This window comes from Ictalurus punctatus, chromosome 20 (assembly GCF_001660625.3).
Source record: "Ictalurus punctatus breed USDA103 chromosome 20, Coco_2.0, whole genome shotgun sequence".
Classification (NCBI taxonomy): Eukaryota; Metazoa; Chordata; class Actinopteri; order Siluriformes; family Ictaluridae; genus Ictalurus; species Ictalurus punctatus.
In genome coordinates, this window is record NC_030435.2 from 20,861,279 (window position 1) to 20,881,597 (window position 20,319).

The window sequence follows — 20,319 nt, forward strand, 5'->3', positions numbered from 1 at the left end:
GGAAAATAATCAACGATTTGGTGTCATGTAGCTCTTCCATAATAAATATTTCCTGTTTATCTCAGTGCTACTTTCATATAAATAAGCGCAATAATCTACACACACATGCAGTTGACATGATAGGAAGCTTCATGCTGTAAGTGCCTGAGAATTCTGAAAAGCTGTCCAGCATACAGAGCTGTGATTTAGCACAACACACAGCAGATTACTGGAGAGAAAAAAAAAAAAAAAAAACCTCCAGCTGCTACAAGGAATAAAATGTAAGGAAAAATGGCATGCTGATTAATAAAATGTTAAGCAAAATATGGATGGCTAAAAGTGACAAATGACTGAGTATTCAGAGGAGTTACTTTTAAGCAGTTGAATACTTTAAGATCCTCAAAACTGGAGCTACAGTGGACCTACTTGTAGCCATCTTGTGGATCATGAAGGTACTACAACTAAATGCAGCACAAACAAAAAGGGTAAAAGATACAAACTGTTATTTTCCAATCTCCATGTTATAAAATACAATAAAAGATTACAATTAAGGATTACTAAACATCATTGTTTTATGACCTGCTACCTCTAAATAAAAACAAACATAATATAAACCATTAGAATGCAATTCGAATTGGATTGCAATGGTTGCAAAAGATTCAAACAAACGTAGAGTGTGCGTGTTTTATAAATATCGCATTTAGCAGTTTAATAGCCTTCTAATGAGAATGGCACACGGCAGACAAACATGGCACAATCACTATAATCCAGTGAGAAAGAAATTTCTGGAACTATTTGAATGTTAAACGTAATCGTAGACACAACGACGACGCTATGATTTTATGAACTGCAAATCCGTAGTTAAGAGTTGTAAATCCGCACCTAGGATTGTCGTTATCTTTACTGTAAAGCTATCTAATATAATTATACAGTGATAAACCTACGTTTGTGTAGCACTGCTTACGCTGCCAAATATATGGATTACAACTCGAGTATTTTGATGAACAAAGTGGGGAGTAGGCGGGGCTAAAAACAGAACACCCTACTGTTTTTTACTATATGCAGATTTGGCCTTTCAAAATTAAGCAGAAAGTTTGAATGTGTCAATAACAATAAAAAAAATAAATAAAAAAAGTCATAGAACAAGTGCACACAAGACAATATAACATGTTTGGGGTTGTATGCCTGTGCATAATGTTGCAATAGTGAGATGTTTACGTCAAACATTGTCAGCATGTTTGGCAGCGTCCTGATTTATAATCACAACATAAAAGCTGTTAAAGCTTAAATTAGGACTCATAGCTGTAATGTAAGGACTGGCCTTATGATTTATGAAATTGACCATGGATTTGCAAAACATTAAATTATGAACTAACTGTACCGTTACCTTGGACAGGACATTACGTCGATAGAAAGCTCTAAACACTGTGCAGTCCGCTACATTCAAAATAATTAAAAGGGTAGAAGATGTGAAAACTAGTGTGTAAGTAAAAAAAAAAAAAAAAAAAATTAAGGTCTCCCAAACATTGAGCGAATTAAAGCTTGAGATTATGAAACCTCATCTGGATGGACACAAAATATATATATACACACACACACACACACACACACACACACACACACAAACTGTCCATCATTCCATTGTGCTAACATTCAGACAACAGTTCTGCAGATGTTCTCCACCACTTGGTTGAACTCATCAGGCTGGTCTGCATATACGTGATGAGAGGCGTCATCAATCAACTGTGAGGAAAAAAAATAAATACAAGTTGGGCTTTTATCTTAATCCAGCTTTCTCAAATTGTAGGATTGTTTTAGTAATAACTCGCTATTTAGTTTCCAAATTCTGGCTGTTGGTCATAGTTGAATGAAGTGACTGCTTTGTGTGACTCACCACCACCTGTGTGGGGCTCTGGCCTCTGATTTGGGTAACGTGGCTGCCGGTGGAACTGTCCACCCAGGAGCGTGCGCCGTACACCATGGTGATGGGCATCGAGGATGGCAGCAAGTTCACTCGTTGTATCATTGGCTTCTTTGCCCAACCAAGAGACCCGGACATGGCTCTGAAGCCCACCTCACCACTGAGAACGAGCAGAAGACACATACATAGACAGACAGACAGACGCAGAGTTAGATAAAGTGAGTATGTTATATATAAGAGAAGGAAGAGATTCAAAACCTCTCTGAACAGTACGCTTGAAGCAGTAACCATTAACCAATTACAGATCCTAATTGATCATTGAAATCATCATGTAAACAGAATACTGAGAAATATTAAATTGGATGAAATCTTTATTGGATTTCATGAAATGATGGATTTAAGTTCAATAATAGGGTTATTTAGCTTATGCAAATTTTAAAACAGATATCTGGGGTTGTTTTCTAAATGTAACCGGAAAGAAGTACAAGATCAAAATACAGAAAAAGAACAGCATTGTATGCAACTTGCAACCATACTCACAAAAAGCAAACGATTCTTAATGAGCCAGTAAACTTCAAACGATTGCTTCCAACCATCCGACAAAAAATACATAAAATATACTGTGGTGCTTGAAAGTTTGTGAACGATTTAGAATTTTCTATATTTCTGCAGAAATTTGACCTAAAACATCAGCAGATTTTCACACAAGTCCTAAAAGTAGATTAAGAGAACCCAATTAAACAAATGAGATAAAAAATATGATACTTGGTCATTTATTGTTTGAGGAAAATGATCCAATATTACATATCTGTGAGTGACAAAAGTATGTGAACCCTTGCTTTCGGTATCTGGTGTGACCCCCTTGTACAGCAATAACAGCAGATAAACGTTTCCGGTAACTATTGATCGGTCCTGCAGATCGGCTTGGAGGCATTTTAGCCTGTTCCTCAGTACAGAACAGCTTCAACTCTGGGATGTTGGTGGGTTTCCTCACATGAACTGCTTGCTTCAGGTCCTAACACAACATTTCTCTTGGATTAAGGTTGGGACTTTGACTTGAATTCCAAAACATTAACTTTATTCTTCTTTCACCATTCTTTGGTAGAACGACTCGTGTGCTTAGGGTCATTGTCTTGCTGCATGACCCACTTTCTCTTGAGATTCAGATCACACACAGATGTCCTGACATTTTCATTTAGAGTTCGCTGGTATAATTCAGAACTCATTGTTCCATTAATGATGGCAAGTTGTCCCGACCCAGATGCCGCAAAACAGTCCCAAACCATGATACTACCACCGCCATGTTTCACAAACGAGATAAGGTTCTTATGCTGGAATGCAGTGTTTTCCTTTCTCCAAACATAACGCTTCTCATTTAAACAACAAATTCTAGTTTGGTCTCATCTGTCCACAAAACATTTTTCCATTAACCTTCTGGCTTGTCCATGTGATCGTTAGCAAACAGCAAGGGGCAGCAATGTTCTTTTTCCTGAACAGCGGTTTTCTCTTTGCAACCCTGCCATGCACATGTTGTTGTTCTGTGGTCTCCTGAACACTCTGTTCACATTATCAACAATTCCAGTGCTTTTTAAAATGATTTGACGTGGAAAGTCTGACATAAAACTCCCTGTGATTTTAGATATTAGTTAACATGCTTGTTCTTGATATTAGATCGAGCATGTTAACATAAACCTGTGATTTGTCTTGCAGGTGCCATTATGAATGAATCAACAGCTTCTGACCAATTACAGTCGAGAATTCAACAGTGCTCCAGGTTTAAAATATTTAAGTCATTCTATCACGTTTAAATAGATTTATTACTAGCGGGGCTACTAAAGAAAAAAAAAAAATCACCTGATGTACACCTGGAGTTTCATCATGATCTGATTATGTGAATTAATTGGATGTAAAAACACTGACCAAATTACTGCCCAAAATGCCCCCCCCCCCCTTTAATCAGGCATTTTTTTCCCCAATGAAATGCACTTCATGCTGTGTCATATCACCAGAATCCCAGGAAGTTGGCAGTGTTGCAGAATAAATCAAGACATAATACTGCTTTTGGGTATGAAAATTCTCATCTTACTCATCAAACGTACTGCCCTCTAGTGGATTCTGAACATACAACAGTTCAAATGAAAAAAGCACAGTGATTTATCCGTACCTGGGTGTTTGTGCGTTGCAGTGATAGAGATACTCAGTAATAGTGTTATCGTCAAAAAGATCCTCAAACTTGCTTCTGAAATCAGGCCGCAATCTGTTCACCAACCCTGGCCCTGAACAGGAAAAATCAATATAATTATCTGAGAAACATTGGATCTGTTTACACCAATAAGCAAACAGGGAGGTTTTGCATGTAATTCTGGCTGTGTCTCACCCCATGGCCCTGCTAATCTGACGATGGCCAGAGGGTTGAAAAAACTCAAGACAGATGCGGCTGCTCTGACCCAGCGAGGGGGCCCCGGTCTCTTGACCTCCGAGAGCTGACCTGATGAGCCGTCTTGTTGAGGCTGTGGTTTCTCTGGGAAGCCCCATGGATCCACTAGGATGAGGTGACTGACTCTAAGGAACAAGGACATTATTCGTCGATACCTAGTCGGCCATTTTAAATTTAAGAACATGACATCTATCACTTTTAGATCTGTTTACTGATGGTGTTTATATTTGCATTCTTCAAGTTTTCCAGTTTTTTCTTGAGATTTCTTTTTGTATTATTTTTATACGCATTTTAGTCAACCTGCTTCCGTGAATTTAAGCACAAAAACAATGTGACTGGTGTCTGCTGCTAGACTCACGTTACTTTACAAGTATAGATATGCTTATGTAAAGTGAAAAAGGGAAAACTCTAACTCTGCATCTACATGACTGAGTCAATAATCAGATTGAATGTTTGAGAGTTCTAATGAGTACAAGTTACTCATATTGCTGTCTTTTGAGCTTTTCGGTTTCACTTAAGAACCTCCGTAAGAATTTACAAACATTAGGTACACAAAATGTCCCAAATTAGGTTAAAACCCTGTTATGAAAAAATTGATAATGGCTTTATGATGATGTACAGTATTGCAGCATGCTTGAACAATCTGATACTTGCAAACAAAATTCTTTTTTTATTTTTACATTTCTGTCCTGAATTTTATAAATCTACCTGTTTTCAGTTTCAGAAAGCCACAATATATAACAAAGTATCATTATTAATATTTAAAGTTATACAATGATCATATTAGTACCTCTCAGGATACTGGATGGAATACGACGTTGCGAGGTAACCTCCTAGGCTGTGGCCCAATAGGATCATGCGCTCCAACCCCAGGCTCTCCCTCCATTGTTCTATGGAGCTGACGAACTGCTCCTCGGCTAACGTGGCATCGTTTTGGAAGGCAGGGCGAGAGCTGCGCCCGAAACCAAGCAGGTCGAACGCGTAGACGGGACGGGAGCGACTTAGAGCATCCATGTTTCGGACCCAGAGACCGACGCCCCCTCCAAAGCCATGGACCATCACAAGGGGGATCTGAGAAGCTAATAAAAAGAACATAAGCAATGTTATATAGAAGGAGTATATAACATAAGAGAATTGTTTAAACCAATTCAGTAATTTATTATTGCCAGAACCATATCACCCTGCAGCTCTCACTTGGTTTCTCACTGAAGCTAAGCAGGGTTGAGCCTGGCCAGTACCTGGATATAAGACCTCTAGAGGGAAAACTAAGGTTGCTGCTGGAAGTGGTATTAGTGAAGCCAGAAGGGGGCACTCACACTGTGGTTTGTGTGGGGACACTATACAGTAAAAACAGCACCATCGATCGGATGAGACCTTAAACCGAGGTCCTGACTCTCTGTGGTCGTTAAAGATTAGGGGTATAACCCCGGTGTCCTGGCGAAATTCCCCCATTGGCCCTTATCTATCATGACCCCCTAATAATCTCCATCCCTGAATTGGCTACCTCACTCTCCTCTCCTCTCCACCAACCAATAGCTGGTGTGTGTTGGGTGCTCTGGCTCCCGTCACATCATCCAGGTGGATGCTACACACTGGTGGTGATTGAGGAGATTTACCCCCCCCCCACCCCCCCCCACACACACAGGAAAGCACTTTGAGCATTTAGAAAAGCACTATATAAATCTAAGGAATTATTATTATTTTTATTATTATTATTATGATGATGGTGACGATGATGATGATTGATCAACAAAATGCTGATGGATAAAAAAAAAGCTGTGATGAAGTCTGTTATATTTGTAGGAGTCTAGATTTGACTGAATCACAAAACTCACCATATTACATAGAAATCATACCGTATGAGAGCTCTACCTTTGTCTGATGTTTTGCGTGCTGCCTTGCTGCTCACTATCAGGGTCCATATTCTGTTTTGATTCGGCAACGTGACAAATCGGGACCACAATTCATTCTTAATACCTTAATAAGACAATAAGGAGAGATGAATAAACAAGCATGATCTGTACCAATGTAAAGAAATGACAGCTGTTTTACTGACTGCATACCAAATCATTAATGTCAGATTACAATCAGGTCAAATTAAGATATTTTCTTGCACATACAGGAAAGAATTTTAGCCTCTGCACTCTTCAGCAAGGACATAGATGTCGGCCGCCAAGATGGCCACCAGGACCAGTTTCCAGAGTTTGGCCTAACGAAAGGAAGGACAAAGGAAAAGTGAAGGAAGCAATAAACAGCTGAGGAGTCAGTAAGGTGAAAGAGCACACACTAGTCCTGAGTCATGCTCCACACCTGTATTTACTTTATTTATACACACATCACCTAGTCCGGTTCTACCAAATAACAAATCAGTGACACTATACATTCACAGCAAAACACTTGTATGGCAAATCTTTGCATGCGTTGAGCTTGTTCTCGGGATAAGATTCAAAGTTCAACACTGAACATTTTTATTTGTCACATACATAACTATAAACAGTATGTAATGAAAACCTGGCCTACTCTTCTTTAGATAAATGATTAAAAGTTCAGATATAAAGATCGTTTCGATCATTAGCACCTTCCAACCAATCAACCACAGAGAAGTAATAAATGACACTATTTTCCCCTCAATGAGAAATAATTCATTACATCTAATTCCAGCTGAGAATATAATCTACACTGTAAATAATAGGTCATTAATGCAATTACATACCTAGAATATTTCTGTTATATACATATACCTGTTAATAATTAACTGTCTTTTTCATTTTGTAGTACATGAAGGGACAGCTTGTTACTGTGAAGGCGGGGAATGTACTGGAACTTTATCTTTGCAGATTTTTAACAGTCACATTATTTTGTGTAGATAAGTCTCCTGGATCTACACACATACACTCATATACATATACATACATATATACATATATACATATATACATACACACACACACACACACACACACACACACACACACACATATATATATATATATATATATATATATATATACACACACACATACATACATATATATATATATATATATATATATATATATATATATATATATATATATATATATATATATATATATATATATGTATATATATATACATACATATATATGTTTAAATACAATATATTTTATGTCTATTACTGGACATGGTTTTATATATTGTATGAGTATAGTATGACTCAGCACTAAAGATGCCTAGTAAAGATCCTAGACTGCCATTTGTACAAGAATAGTCTGTATTCTGAATTCTTAACATTTAATTATAGCTAAAGGTTTGTATCCTATTGATTTAAGATGGCTCGATACAACAACAACAGCAACAACAGCAACAGCAACAACAGCAACAGCAACAACAGCAACAGCAACCTCCACTACCTGAAATAACATGTTAGTTACTTACTCTAATTCATTCTCGTCTTGCATTCTGTCTCTCAGAGAGCCAGTTGTTGCTGACGAACATGCCCGAAATAATAAATGACAAGTTTGTTAGCCTATATTCTTTATAATGTCCCAGCTCTTCCCGGAATAAGAGGAACAAAAGGTTACCGCGTTACAATAGTAACTTCACACGCTCTTGTTATGCAACCTGGACATTTAACAGTCAGCTGACTCCAGATGTCCCTACTGACACACAGAAGTCCTCTGTTATTGTTGTTCATTTTTAATGCAGAATTACACGAATGAATTATACGGCTAAATAAATATCAGATGAGTAAAATGGTTTTGTGTCAGTGTAAGAAATAGGATATATATACATTTTAATTTTTTATTCCTGGAAAATTCCAAAAATATCCCGGAACTATAATCTTGACAAATGTTTCCGGTAAGGTTACTTTTATAGCAACACATACTACGTTCTCGCTCTTTTTTAAAACGCCATTGGCTGGATTACTGGGTTGAGTCCTAAATGTTTTATCACAGAGTGCACTACACACAGCTCAGAGGACCTTTATGTCACTTCCTAAGTAGTGCGCAAGTGTAGGAAGTACGTTAATATTTAGCACACAGCCACTCATTTACCTGACGTTGTACCTGTAGTAAGTTTTAAGCGGCTGTTTAGACGCAGAAACATGGCTATTTTGGTGTTTTCGATCATTTCGCGTTTTGTGAAAGAATACGCGACCACAACACCGAATAAACTCAAAGTAATAGATGCATATTTGCTGTACATGTTAATGACAGGAGCTTTTGAGTTCCTGTATTGCTTGCTGGTGGGGACCTTCCCGTTCAACAGCTTTTTGGCAGGCTTCATTTCCTGTATTGGATCGTTTACTCTGGCAGGTGAGTTCTCTGCATGTACTGGTTTGTAGCAAAGTGATTACCGTTTTGTTTTTATTAAGATAAATTAATTATTAATACCTAATTAGATCAATCCAGCCCAACTAAATGTTGGTTTATTGTTGTTTATACTTTATATTTCTCTTACATCACCTCCTCCCCCCCCCAACCCCACCCCACCCCACCCCACCCCACCCCACCCCACCCCAATAGTGTGCCTGCGCATCCAGGTCAATCCGCAGAATAAAGAACACTTCAGGTCTGTGTCGCAGGAAAGTGCTTTTGGTGACTTCCTGTTTGCACACACCATCCTTCATCTCGTGGTGGTCAATTATATTGGCTGAATGAAATTCACCTTCTCACCTGGTGCTACTTTTTGCAGGTATATAGTCTGCGATCAGAGCTGTACTCATATATGCCAGGTTGTTGTTTAATTAAATATACCTACTGTTATATAGGAGTACATTGTAGCTATACATTTTGTACTGTACTAACTGTGTGTGTGAACCATCCACTTACTCGGGGGCATCCAATCCAGCTCTGCAGGTTTCACTTCCAGCCAAGCAGGAGCCACACCTGAGAGGTGATCAAAGCATGTATTCTTAACTGCAGAACAAAAAGTCCAGGGGGTGGAATTATATTTATGGCATTTAGCATTATCCAGCCTGAGTTACTTTATCTCATTTATACAGCCGAGCAGTTGTGGGTTAAGGGCCTTGCTCAAGGGCCCAGCAGTAGTAGCTTGGCGTCGTTGGGGTTTGAACTCATGACCTTCTGAGCAGTAGACCAATGCCTTAGACCTGATCCAGCTCTTCCTAACTGGGTAGAGTCGAGCCAAAAGTCCAAGGGGTGGAATTAGACCTCCTCCTAGCTGGGTGGAGTCGAGCTGAGCCAGAAATCCAGGGGGTGGAGACAGCTTGGTGTGTTTCACTTTGAAAGTGTGTTGTTTCATGTTTTGTAGAGTGTTGTGTGGGTTAAACTTTAGGGGTTATGCTTATAGGAGGCTTTCAATCAGATCTGGCGCCACCTCCTGGACTTTTTGTTCTGCAGTGAGGACTATCTCCATTAAGGGCCGAGATGAATTGAAACTAGTGGAATCAGATATGGCACCTGCTTGGTTGGAATGAAAAACAGAAGCTGCTATATTTAAATAAACCTTTTAGTGTATTTTAAAAATAACACTAATTGTAGGAAAAAAAGTGACCTACAGTTCCCTACGAAACTATTGGAACGGCAAGGCCAATTCACTTGTTTCTGTTATACACCAAAGATATTTTGGGTTTGAGATCAAAAGATGAATATGAGATGAGAGTTTAGGATTTCATCTTTTAATTGCTGGTATTTACATTGAGATGTGTTAAACAACATAAAACATAGAACCTTTTGGTATAGGCAATAACTGCATCAAGCCTGCAACTCACTAACATCACCAAATTGTTGGTTTCTTCTTTTGTTATGCCTTTCCAGGCTTTTACCACAGCCTCTTTCAGCTGCTCTTTGTTTCGGCTGGTTTCTTTCTTTTTCAGGACATTTCGAATTTTGTATACTGAGTGTATACTGTATAGTTTTGTTAATCAGTATAAGTCTTATTACTGGTGTGAACCCACTGAGATAAAGTTTGATGTTTAATGCTCGGTCCAAAAAGCTAAGAAAAAAAAAAGGAAAGTTGTAAAGGTTATTTTTTTTCTATGCTCCTCTATTTTTTTACTGATCTGTAGGTAACTCTTTCCTGAAATGCACTGTGATCATTAATTCAAGATGATTTTGGGCATTGATGCTTAAGATACTAAGCCCATATTACAAACAAACAAAAACCCCAAATACATTTTGAGCATATATGATAGAAAGCTAGTCTAGTTGATTAATCAGTAAGTTTTGCAGGGAAAAAACCTCCTTCAGTAAATTTATCTCTAGTGTATGTGCTGGAGGGGGAAAAAAAAAGCACAAAACTAGGAGCTGGGAATTTGCAATGCTAATAAGTTACTAAGGTCAAGATGTTCTTTTGACTCTCTCTGAACAGGAGTCAAGCTCAAGAATACATCATTTCAATCCCTTTATCAGTTTATTTTCTTTCTTTTCCTCCTCATTGTATTGTTCTCCTCACTTTGTACCCCCCCCCCTTTTTTTTTCTCCTCCCATGTACTTGGTCCTCTATTGCTGTAAAAAAAACTTGGTTTGATTTATTCAAACCTAATAATATACAGTATGGTAAGCAAGTAAAGTAGGAGTTTATGTAATTATCTTTATTAATCAGGCTAACATGTAACTGTTTCTGTTCCAGGTGTGGAGATGAAATGTGGAGCCCTTACTGACCAATAACTGTCTATGTATGACAGCTCAAGCAATGAAAATGCACATTTTAATATGTTTGATATAGTTGTTTTTTACTGTTTTGTGCTTGTCCATCTCAGGAATAAAGTTTTGTACCTTTTTAAAAAACTGTTACAATAACTTCATCAGGAATAAAGGAATTATACAAGCCATGACTCTATAATGTAGCTTTGTGTGTTGAACTGGCTGTTGATTGGTCAGAAGGTCTTACATCTTGTGGTAAACCCTCTGTATGTACTCTGGTGAAGTTCTCTCTTGATTGTTGACTTTGACACAGATATCCCTACCTACTGGAGCGTGTTCTTGATCTGCTGATTAATTTCAAGTCCAGTATACTTTGGTAGACATCTACACAAAGAATAACTTTGTCAATGTCCAAATATTTATGGACCTGACTGTATATAATATATGTATATATTATTTGTTAGAAAGTCCATAGAAAGTGGTATAAAAGAAGACATGATTATGACCTGGAACACAAGCGGTTAAAAAGTTCTACCCATCTGGCATTGGATTCAGCCGGTAGGGAAGTGAAAGTAAGAGTGTTGTTCTCATAACAGCTGCCTCATGAGGGAGGAGGCCTCATTCAGTCCATTACTGCACTTCAGCATGACTCGGATTCTTTTTCTCGTTGTTCTCCTTCCTCAACTTCCAGGTTAGATTTGATTTTTTTCTAAACTCCGGGAGCAGATGTTTGGCAGAATTTGAGAAGTTGTGTTGGTGCATGATCACTGTGAAACATGCAAACTGGGTAAAAGCTTTTAAGGAGGCACCGCCTTAAGGAAAGCTGGGCGTTGGTGTGATTCAGCAAAACAATGATTCATTTCGCCAGAATCTTGTATTGTACCACTTTTTTTTCTATGAATCCTTCTTTATCTTCGAATGAAACATTTTTCTTTTTTAATGTAGCTGCCATGCAGTTTAGCAAAGGTTTTTTCTTTGTATTATTAGTATTAGAATTTGTTATTTATTATTATTATTATTATTAGCAGCAATATTGTTAAAAAAATAATAGAGAAGTTAATATATTGCTAAAAATGTCATCTAAGCAAGTGAAAATATCTTGAATATGATCAAATGTTTTTAGTATTTTCTGCTATAAGATTACAAGAAACCATAAACTTTGTAGAAAATATTAAATACATTTGATTATATTTAAGATATTTTAACCTATTTCATTCTTGAAGTAGTCTTGTTCTGTTGGCAGATACTTGCAACTGTAATTTTAATTTGTAACTTTAAGCATTAATCTTATAAAGAAGCAAAATGACCTGCTGATAGAGTAAACCAATTTAAAGCATGAACTGGAATAAGGTGGAATAATCTGTTTGATTTATAATAATATCATAAGAAATACTAGATAAAGTTGCCCATAATCAAGATATTTTCACTTTTTTTTTGAGGTGCATAAGTCATTATTATCATCATAAGTCATTATAATGACACCCCTGACCTTTCACCTGATATTTCACCTAATAGAATCCTGAAAAAAAGGATTTAAAACAACAAATAAAACATTGAGTTGAGCAACTCGACTGCAATCAGATCTCAGATCTAACGCTCTGTTTTATCTCTTAGAGCAACGACCTCAAGCGTGTGTATCGCCACAAAATTGAAACGGTTCAAAATGAGTTATTCAGGAAGAGGGTTTGAGATAAATTCAGTGGGTTTATTTTCATGCATTTTAAGAGGGAAATGAAAGTTAACTGGGTAAAAAGAGAAAAATGACTGGTTTGGGCGATTATAATCGCTTCAGCTCACAAAATTTCTCAATTCTTAAAACAAGAAGAAAAAAAATGAATTCCTTAAAATTCACCGTATTATTTTTATTCTTATTTTATTTGATGTTAGATCTGCAATACAGACTATTCGAAATCATTTTTGCCTTTTAGAAGGTTCTTTATTAATATATAGTATTTTTATTTTGCCCCTGTACATATTGCTATGAGGGGAAGAAAAAGTAAACAAGGAATGATATCATGTAATACTAACGCATATAAATATTCTAATGTAAAATAAATAACACTTGAACACAAAAAAGTTGTTCTTCTTATACTGAGAGAAAAAAAAAACTAAAAATAATTGCGTCAACTTGTCACAGCTCATTATTTTTCGTTTGTCTTGACTGATTTTTTTTTTTTTTTTTTTTTTTACAGCATATAAAACATTTTTAGTGGAGAAATCTAATAAAAAATTACTTGTTAAAAAGCACATTTTTTTTTCAGTATACTAAGAACAATGAGATGCTTTTTTTTTTGTCCCAATGCTGTTTATTTTACCTGATTTAAAAAAACAAAAACAAAAACAAAAAACACACAGACTTTGATCCAAGGTTAATTTTTTTTCCGGTTTGACCCAACCAGTTACTGTTTATCCATTCCATGTACCGAGGCAAAATGGAGGTTTTATTGACCAACTGGCAACTACAGTTAATACAAATAGTCAAAATGATAATTGCAGCCTTATTTCTCATAATGTGTCCATTTGAACAACAAACATTTCAAAAATCCTTTAAAGGGAACAACCGTTTACATGAAACTACAGACTTTTCTTATTAGTTTTACTCAAGGGGTGGAACATACTTGAGTAATTGTACATTGTTACTCAGTTTTTTTTTTGGAAGATTTGTACTTTACTTGAGTATTAGTGAAATGTAATACTTTTACACTTACTCAAGTAAATTTACGAGATATAGACGGTTTTACTCTTTCCATTTTGTTTTTGACCTTCAAAGTACTCGCTAAAAATCTTAAATTCCATGAGTTAAATTTTTTTGTTGTATTTTTTTTAAGATGTCCAATCAACAGACAAACTTCAGTTAGTTTAACAATCAGCATTAGCTTTAAGCTTTAAATTCGCTCGCTAGTTTTGTTTTGTTGCTAATGCTGCCTTAATTCCAACAAGGATATTAAACATTACCTAACCAGAAAGCCAAATTCTAGGATTGTCTAGAATTTAATACATATTTATGTTTAGACTGCAAATTTGTGATATCTAAATTATATTTACTTTTACTCTTGAATACTGGAGTTTATTTAAATATAGAAACCTTCACTCTGACTTTCACTCAAGTAGACATTTGACTTTAACTTTTAAATGACTTATCTGTTCTTTTTCCACTACTGTAATTGAAAAATCATATGCTTTTAATATGAATAACTGAATAATAGCTTAGTGTTTAGGGATTCAAATGAACCTTGGCTTGTTTTTTGTCCTTGGCTGTAGGTGTCCTGTGCACTGTGACCACAGTGGGAGACCGGACAGTGTTAGCAGGGGACTCGATCAACATTCCCTGCGAATACGACCCTCAGTACGCTCCGAATGTGAAGTACTGGTGCCAGGGATCCATGAAGGAGTTCTGCACCAGTCTGGCACGCACAGACCAGCCAGAAAATGCTCCGTTCTTGAAAGCGAGAATAACGATCGCTGATAACCCGAAGCAGAACGTGTTTGCAGTGACCATGCGTGAGCTGAAGGAGAAGGACTCGGGCTGGTACTGGTGTAGCGTGGAAATAGGAGGGATATGGAGCGTGGATCTCACCACATCACTTTATATCACTGTCATACAGGGTTAGTGACGGAAGCTGATTTAATCTTTATCTGAAGGTGTTCATTAATTTTCAATACCAGCATCCCTGACTATTTCTGGCTGTATTTCAAAGCACAGGTTTATATTAATGCACTTGTTGTAATATATTTCCATAGGATCAGCTAACATTGGGCCTCATTTATCAAGCTGGACATGAACAGATTTATTCATTAATAGTTCGTACAAACATTTACACAAGAAATTTGGTATCCTGTAAATTCGGAAAAACGTATGTATCGTACTCGTGCTCCTGAGTTTGTAAATTTACACATTAGAAGACTAACTAATGTATACCTCGGCTCGTTCAACTTTAAATCATAGAAGTGCATGAATTACTACGCTTTTATACATGGAATGTATTGTATATATTCTTTAAGCGCAAAAGAAGAGCTTTGGAGTCACTATCAAAAAGACATCATGCTAGTTCATTAGGTCAGGTGGTACTAAGAGTACCATCGACAACATTTTGTGAAAACCAGTCATTCCATTTTATTGGCATTGATTAAAGAATATGAAAAATGAAGAAAGTGAACCGACAAACAAACATAGTTTATGACAAAAGAAATGGCGGTGTATGAACTGAGGAAGGGCCAGTCTTTCTGCACATAGTCGCAAGCCGTAAACAAATGCCTCAGCTGACGGAAGATTTAGAGCTCATTTATTTTGATTCTTAGTCTTCTTCTTCTTCTTCTTATTATTATTATTATTTTATTTTTTTTACTTGCATTGCCTTTCTGCCTTTACCCTCATTGTTCATTTCACGCTCCTAGCTCCCTGTGCACTTGATCATATATGGAGTTTTATGGGCATCAATATATGCAAATGAGCTGTGTCAGGAATGCGCTTTGCACTTTATGAGTGATTCCTGAAACTTTTGTAAATCCGGCGGAAAATTAACTTTAGTTCAGGTTGACTTACACAAATATTTACACACAACTTTACTAAAAGATTGATGAATGAGGCCAAAATAGATTCGTGCGGTGGACACGCCACATAAGTGCAATTCTTAGTGACGTTTTATATGAGCGAACATTTATTTAGCATTTTTGGAAGGAGTCTCCAGTGTCGGTCCTTCGGTAAAGCCGAAACTTAATTTTTTCCCCCCATTCACGACAAGCTGCATTTCTTTTTAAGTTCAACTTCAAGAGAAAGTAAACCATCACTGTTATGGGGATGACTGTAGCTGCTAAGTGATAACAGGAAGCTGTTAAAATAATGAACTTGTTGATTTTAGCAGAATTATTCTGTAAGACCTTAAAAAGACAATATAACACATTTATTTTTTTATTTTTTTGTATTTTAGGCTTGTCAGTAGAACAAAATGAAGTAAGTGCTGAGGAGGGTGGCAGTGTCACTGTGAAGTGCCGCTACAGTGAGAAACACAAGTACTGCACTAAATATATTTGCACATTTCACACTGCGACTGTTGTTTCAGACATGCTGTATTATACCTCAGGATTTCAGTCCTCCAGCCAGTCCCTAGTTTTATTCTATTCCAACCACAACTAGAACAAAAGAAATACATGACGCCATTACCACACCACAGTGATTTCACAGAACAGGAAAACATTTTTCTTTAAAGTGCCCATGTTGTTTTCTATTAGAGAGAATGAGAAGAGGTGGTGCAGGAGTGGCGATTTACACTTCTGCAAGGTTACAAGCAATGGGACATTCAGCAGCAAGTCTCTGGTCATCAATGATGACAGGAAAAACACAGTTACCGTGACGTTGAAGCAGTTAGAGCTGCGGGATGCAGGATGGTACTTCTGCAGAGCCGGCGAGCACCAAGTGCCTATTCATGTGTCAGTCACTCCGAGATCAACAAGTATGTAATAGGCCTACACACACACACACACACACACACACACACACACACACACACACACACACACACACACATTTGTGTATGGTAAATAAAAAACATCTTATTTATCATGAGTTAATTAATTATTAATTAATTAGAGTAAATGACTGCATTTCGGACAAATCAAAGATTATTTAAAAAAATATATATGTATAGTGTATTCTAGTATAGTGTATTCTATAAGTACAGAAATATTCTATTTTGAATTTATAAAGTGAAATCCATAAATTATTTCCTAGGACATAAAACTCAGAAATGCTCAATACACTCAAAAAAGACTGGACGAGACCACCATATAAGTCCACAAACTAATCCTAAACACCGAACAGGTGAACACAGTAGGATAACAAATCAATAACAGGAAACGGGATGGAGACAAAAATTGTGATGAGCTCAGAGAGGGAGAAATGGTAACACTAATAATAATAATAACTATATCCACTGAAATTCAGTGGTAATAAATCCATTAACTTCATGTTAATATTACTGTTAGGTGTTTTTCCAGCATTGTCATCTGTTTCCCTTCAGCTGCCTTAGATGTAAAAACACAACAGCATCTATCTGAGGTTAAAGCTCAAGACTCCAACAGGTGAGTGTTAAGAGCCAGCTATCTGACTTTTTCTCTCTCTCCATAAAACACAACGTATCACTGGTTTATTCATTTATATCAAAGCACTGTTGAATGCTTGAATCTTATTGATCAGGTGTTGATTAACATTCCATAACAGCTTATACATTTTATTTGGAATTTGGATAAACCTGCCAACCTCCATGCATTTTAACATTGGAGTATGATGCTTAAAAGTACACAAAAAAAGGGCTGTCTTCTTCTTTCTGTAATAAATACATCAGATCAGCCAATCGATATGTCACTATAGAATGAGTGACAGTTGTTTAGGTGTTTTGAACTCTAGTCCTACCCCCTTTCCCCCATCTCACATTAATAACTTCCTGCCTCCTCTTGATTTTCCCACTTGAAAGATGTGGCCTCACATTCTGTCACGGTAAACATCAGACAAGTATATAGTTACCGCCGGTTAGCTGTGTTTATGAGGATGCCACGGAAAAAATTCAGCTGAAAATAGTCAAAATGGCACTTTTTCAGCTGAAAGTAGCACAAAAAAGCATCACATTTAAATTTCCACAGCTGCGGTTAACACCCCCATCCACCCCACCCCTCCTTCATCCAGTGGTTACCGTAAAACCCATTTAGTACAGTAAAGTATGTTACCGTAAATACATTTAGTACAGTATGTTACTAATCCAAGTGATTTGTGATCACTTGGATTAGTAACATACTGCTTAGATTGGATTAACATCGAAAATAAATTTTTACACCCTCAATCCCCTAACCGTGACAACACAATGTTCCTCTTCAGGGTTGATAGGTTTCCATTTTAATAAAATTGAAATGTAAAAAACCATGTAGCTTCCAAAAATGACAGTATAAGGGGATTAAAACACTTTGCCACGTGCTGTTATTAGAACTTTATGGTATGGTAACAGTACCTCTGCTTCCTGTCAGACCGCATCACACCACCTTGCCTTGTCAGGAAAGGCATTTGTGATTTTCTACAGTGTGACACATGAGCAGACGCAACAACATTTTTTTTTTGCAGAGAGTATTCATATTTACGTCGGTTGTGTTGTTTCAGTCACAGTGTTTGGCAGTCTCTTCTGACAGTGTGTGGAGCTCTGCTGCTCTTGCTGACTGTAATCTTGGTATTATGGATGATATGGGAGCAATATAGTAAGTTCCTAAAAATTTCACTTCAAATCTAGTCTTATGTTCTTGGACTTTACACATCATGCATCACCTGGGATACATTTTTATATTTACATTGACAAGCCCTGGTTTTCTCCTTGTCGCATAGACTTGTCTGCTTTAACTACAGTGTGCTATTAACAGTAATAACTAATATATAGGTATCTTTCGCACTAACCACTTTCATTACCTATCAAAGAGATTTTTTTTTCATTTGTAGTTTCATTTTTTTAATGTTACTGAAATTCCACCAAACGAAACTTTTCTGATGTTGATTATTTTTCTATAACAGCACGCTCCATCACATTATATTCCTCACTTATTCGACATGCTCTGACCGAACAAAACCGAGAACATTAAGGTATAACAGTGAGATAATCTGATATTATATTCTTCTTGTTACAGAGAAAATACCTAAACATAGGAAGCTGGATGAAACTGAAGCACAGTTCATGGTGTGTCCCAGATTATTACACATTTTTATACACTATATGGCCAAAAGTTTGTGGACACTTGAGCATCACGCCCATATGTGGGACTTCTCCAAACTGTTGTCACAAAATTCGAAGCACACAATTGTATAGGATGAACAGGCCCGAACCTGTTCCAGCATGACAATGCCCCTGTGTACAAAGTGAGCTCCTTGAAGACATTTACTAAGGTTGGTGTGGAAGAAATTGAGTGGCCTGCACAAAGCCCTTACCTAAACCCCACTGAACACCTTTGGGATGAACTGGAATGTCCACTCAAGTCAGTTCATTCTCGCCTGATATCAGTGCTCTACTTCAATAACGTTTATGGCTGAATGAACACAAATCCCCACAGCCAAGCTCCAAAATCTAGTGGAAAGCCTTCCCAGTAGAGCAGAGAGAGGCAAGCGACTTCATATCTCATGTTCAACTAGCATATATGGGTGTGATGGTCGGGTGTCCACATACTTTTGGCTGCATTTTAAGAAGCCATTTTGGAAGTTTTGTAAGCAGTAAAGAGTCTGACATTTTGTTCCCAGGTGCGCGCCAGGAAAACTGCAAGCTGGAAGTCATATTACTGAACACTTCAGCCAATCAAGTCAACATGTTCTAACTGAGAAGGACCATTCGACTGTACATATGACGCAGTTCAATTTCAAATTTGACATAATAATGCTTTACGGCTTTGAACAAAATTCTTCTGTGTCCGGTAGTTAACAAAACTGCTTGATGTCTAATCCTGGTATCAGGAAATCTTTGTTACATCGAAATAAATTCATTCACAGCTTTACCTCTGTCTAATACAGATTTCACCATATCAACAGTTACACACGTTTTTAATCACTTTATGTGGCGGGCTCACCAAACATTCCCCCTGTGAATGAGTTGTTACTGTAGAAACCATATCTTTTGAGGATTAGCACCTTTATATAAACCTCACAGCCAGAACTTCTGAATCTGCGGTGAAAGATTGAATGTAATAATTAATCTATTCTTGTGTTGGAATAAATAAAGTATATCAATAAAAAGCAATGTTCACTCTTTCCTTTCTTCTCCAGTGTGAATTTCTTCTCTAAGACTTTTCAATCCTGTATGTTAGGCAAAAATCAACACGATCAAATCAACACAATCAGATAGAACGTGAACTGGTAGAATCTAACTTACACATATCTCACACTTTACTTTCGCAACTCTGAGTTAATATTAACCTGGCATGTATATGAGGTGATGAGTTTTTTGTTTGCGTTTCAGAGATAAAAAAAAAGAAGTTATATCTAAGGGGACATCTAGCCAAATAAGTGTCATTTTAATGTTGTGTAGTTGTCATGAATTCCCCGTCACGGCGCATGGCACGGTTCCGAATCCAACGAGCTCTGCTCTCGTGTTTTGTTTGTGCTGTACGTGTTTGAGTACAGGGAACAGATTGAGAGTTTTTCGCTTGGAGTACATAAACTACTCAACATCTCCTGTCCTCACTTAGAGGTACAGAGATATATACGTACAGAGATCCTTTGATTTTATGTTACACTGTATTACAGTTGACAGGAAAGGAACAAAGTGAGCTTCTTCTTCAGTCTGACCTCAATTTATTCACAACACTTTACCTTTCACTCCTGCTTCTAGATATAGAGATATCAGTTGTTAAAAAGAAGGCAAAAACCGCACAGA

The 20,319-nt window shown here is 37.1% G+C and overlaps 3 protein-coding genes across 3 annotated transcripts; 2 read left to right on the forward strand and 1 right to left on the reverse strand.

Annotated features, from left to right (window-relative positions):
- Nucleotides 1-660: 660 nt before the first annotated feature.
- abhd4 (abhydrolase domain containing 4, N-acyl phospholipase B) lies at nt 661-7,960 on the reverse strand. The gene is made up of 8 exons (XM_017496219.3): nt 7,755-7,960; nt 6,458-6,546; nt 6,210-6,314; nt 5,128-5,416; nt 4,278-4,462; nt 4,065-4,176; nt 1,874-2,060; nt 661-1,722 (listed from the first exon to the last, which is right to left on the reverse strand). Exons 1-8 carry the CDS (start codon nt 7,775-7,777, stop codon nt 1,633-1,635), a joined length of 1,080 nt encoding a protein of 359 aa, XP_017351708.1. The 5' UTR covers nt 7,778-7,960; the 3' UTR covers nt 661-1,632.
- A 353-nt stretch (nt 7,961-8,313) lies between these two features.
- LOC128628820 (dolichyl-diphosphooligosaccharide--protein glycosyltransferase subunit dad1) lies at nt 8,314-11,118 on the forward strand. The gene is made up of 3 exons (XM_053673684.1): nt 8,314-8,635; nt 8,846-9,014; nt 10,914-11,118. The coding sequence occupies exons 1-2, from the start codon at nt 8,425-8,427 to the stop codon at nt 8,974-8,976; spliced, it is 342 nt and encodes a 113-aa protein (XP_053529659.1). The 5' UTR covers nt 8,314-8,424; the 3' UTR covers nt 8,977-9,014; nt 10,914-11,118.
- Nucleotides 11,119-11,366: 248 nt separating this feature from the next.
- Nucleotides 11,367-19,694, forward strand: LOC108280613 (polymeric immunoglobulin receptor). Its single transcript, XM_017495787.3, has 8 exons — nt 11,367-11,618; nt 14,189-14,533; nt 15,856-15,937; nt 16,157-16,377; nt 16,945-17,005; nt 18,072-18,166; nt 18,587-18,636; nt 19,191-19,694. Exons 1-8 carry the CDS (start codon nt 11,531-11,533, stop codon nt 19,230-19,232), a joined length of 984 nt encoding a protein of 327 aa, XP_017351276.1. The 5' UTR covers nt 11,367-11,530; the 3' UTR covers nt 19,233-19,694.
- The last annotated feature ends 625 nt before the right edge of the window (nt 19,695-20,319 follow it).

Coding starts and splice junctions, on each gene's coding strand:
- LOC128628820 (XM_053673684.1), top strand. CDS start 8,425: ATGGCTATTTTGGTGTTTTCGATCATTTCGCGTTTTGTGAAAGAATAC. Junction 8,636..8,845: donor TGGATCGTTTACTCTGGCAG/GTGAGTTCTCTG, acceptor CCACCCCAATAG/TGTGCCTGCGCATCCAGGTC.
- LOC108280613 (XM_017495787.3), top strand. CDS start 11,531: ATGAGGGAGGAGGCCTCATTCAGTCCATTACTGCACTTCAGCATGACT. Junction 14,534..15,855: donor TTATATCACTGTCATACAGG/GTTAGTGACGGA, acceptor TTTGTATTTTAG/GCTTGTCAGTAGAACAAAAT. Junction 15,938..16,156: donor CGCTACAGTGAGAAACACAA/GTACTGCACTAA, acceptor GTTTTCTATTAG/AGAGAATGAGAAGAGGTGGT.
- abhd4 (XM_017496219.3), bottom strand. CDS start 7,777: ATGCAAGACGAGAATGAATTAGA. Junction 5,417..6,209: donor ACGCAAAACATCAGACAAAG/GTAGAGCTCTCA, acceptor TCTTTTTATTAG/CTTCTCAGATCCCCCTTGTG. Junction 4,177..4,277: donor CAGATTAGCAGGGCCATGGG/GTGAGACACAGC, acceptor TTTCCTGTTCAG/GGCCAGGGTTGGTGAACAGA.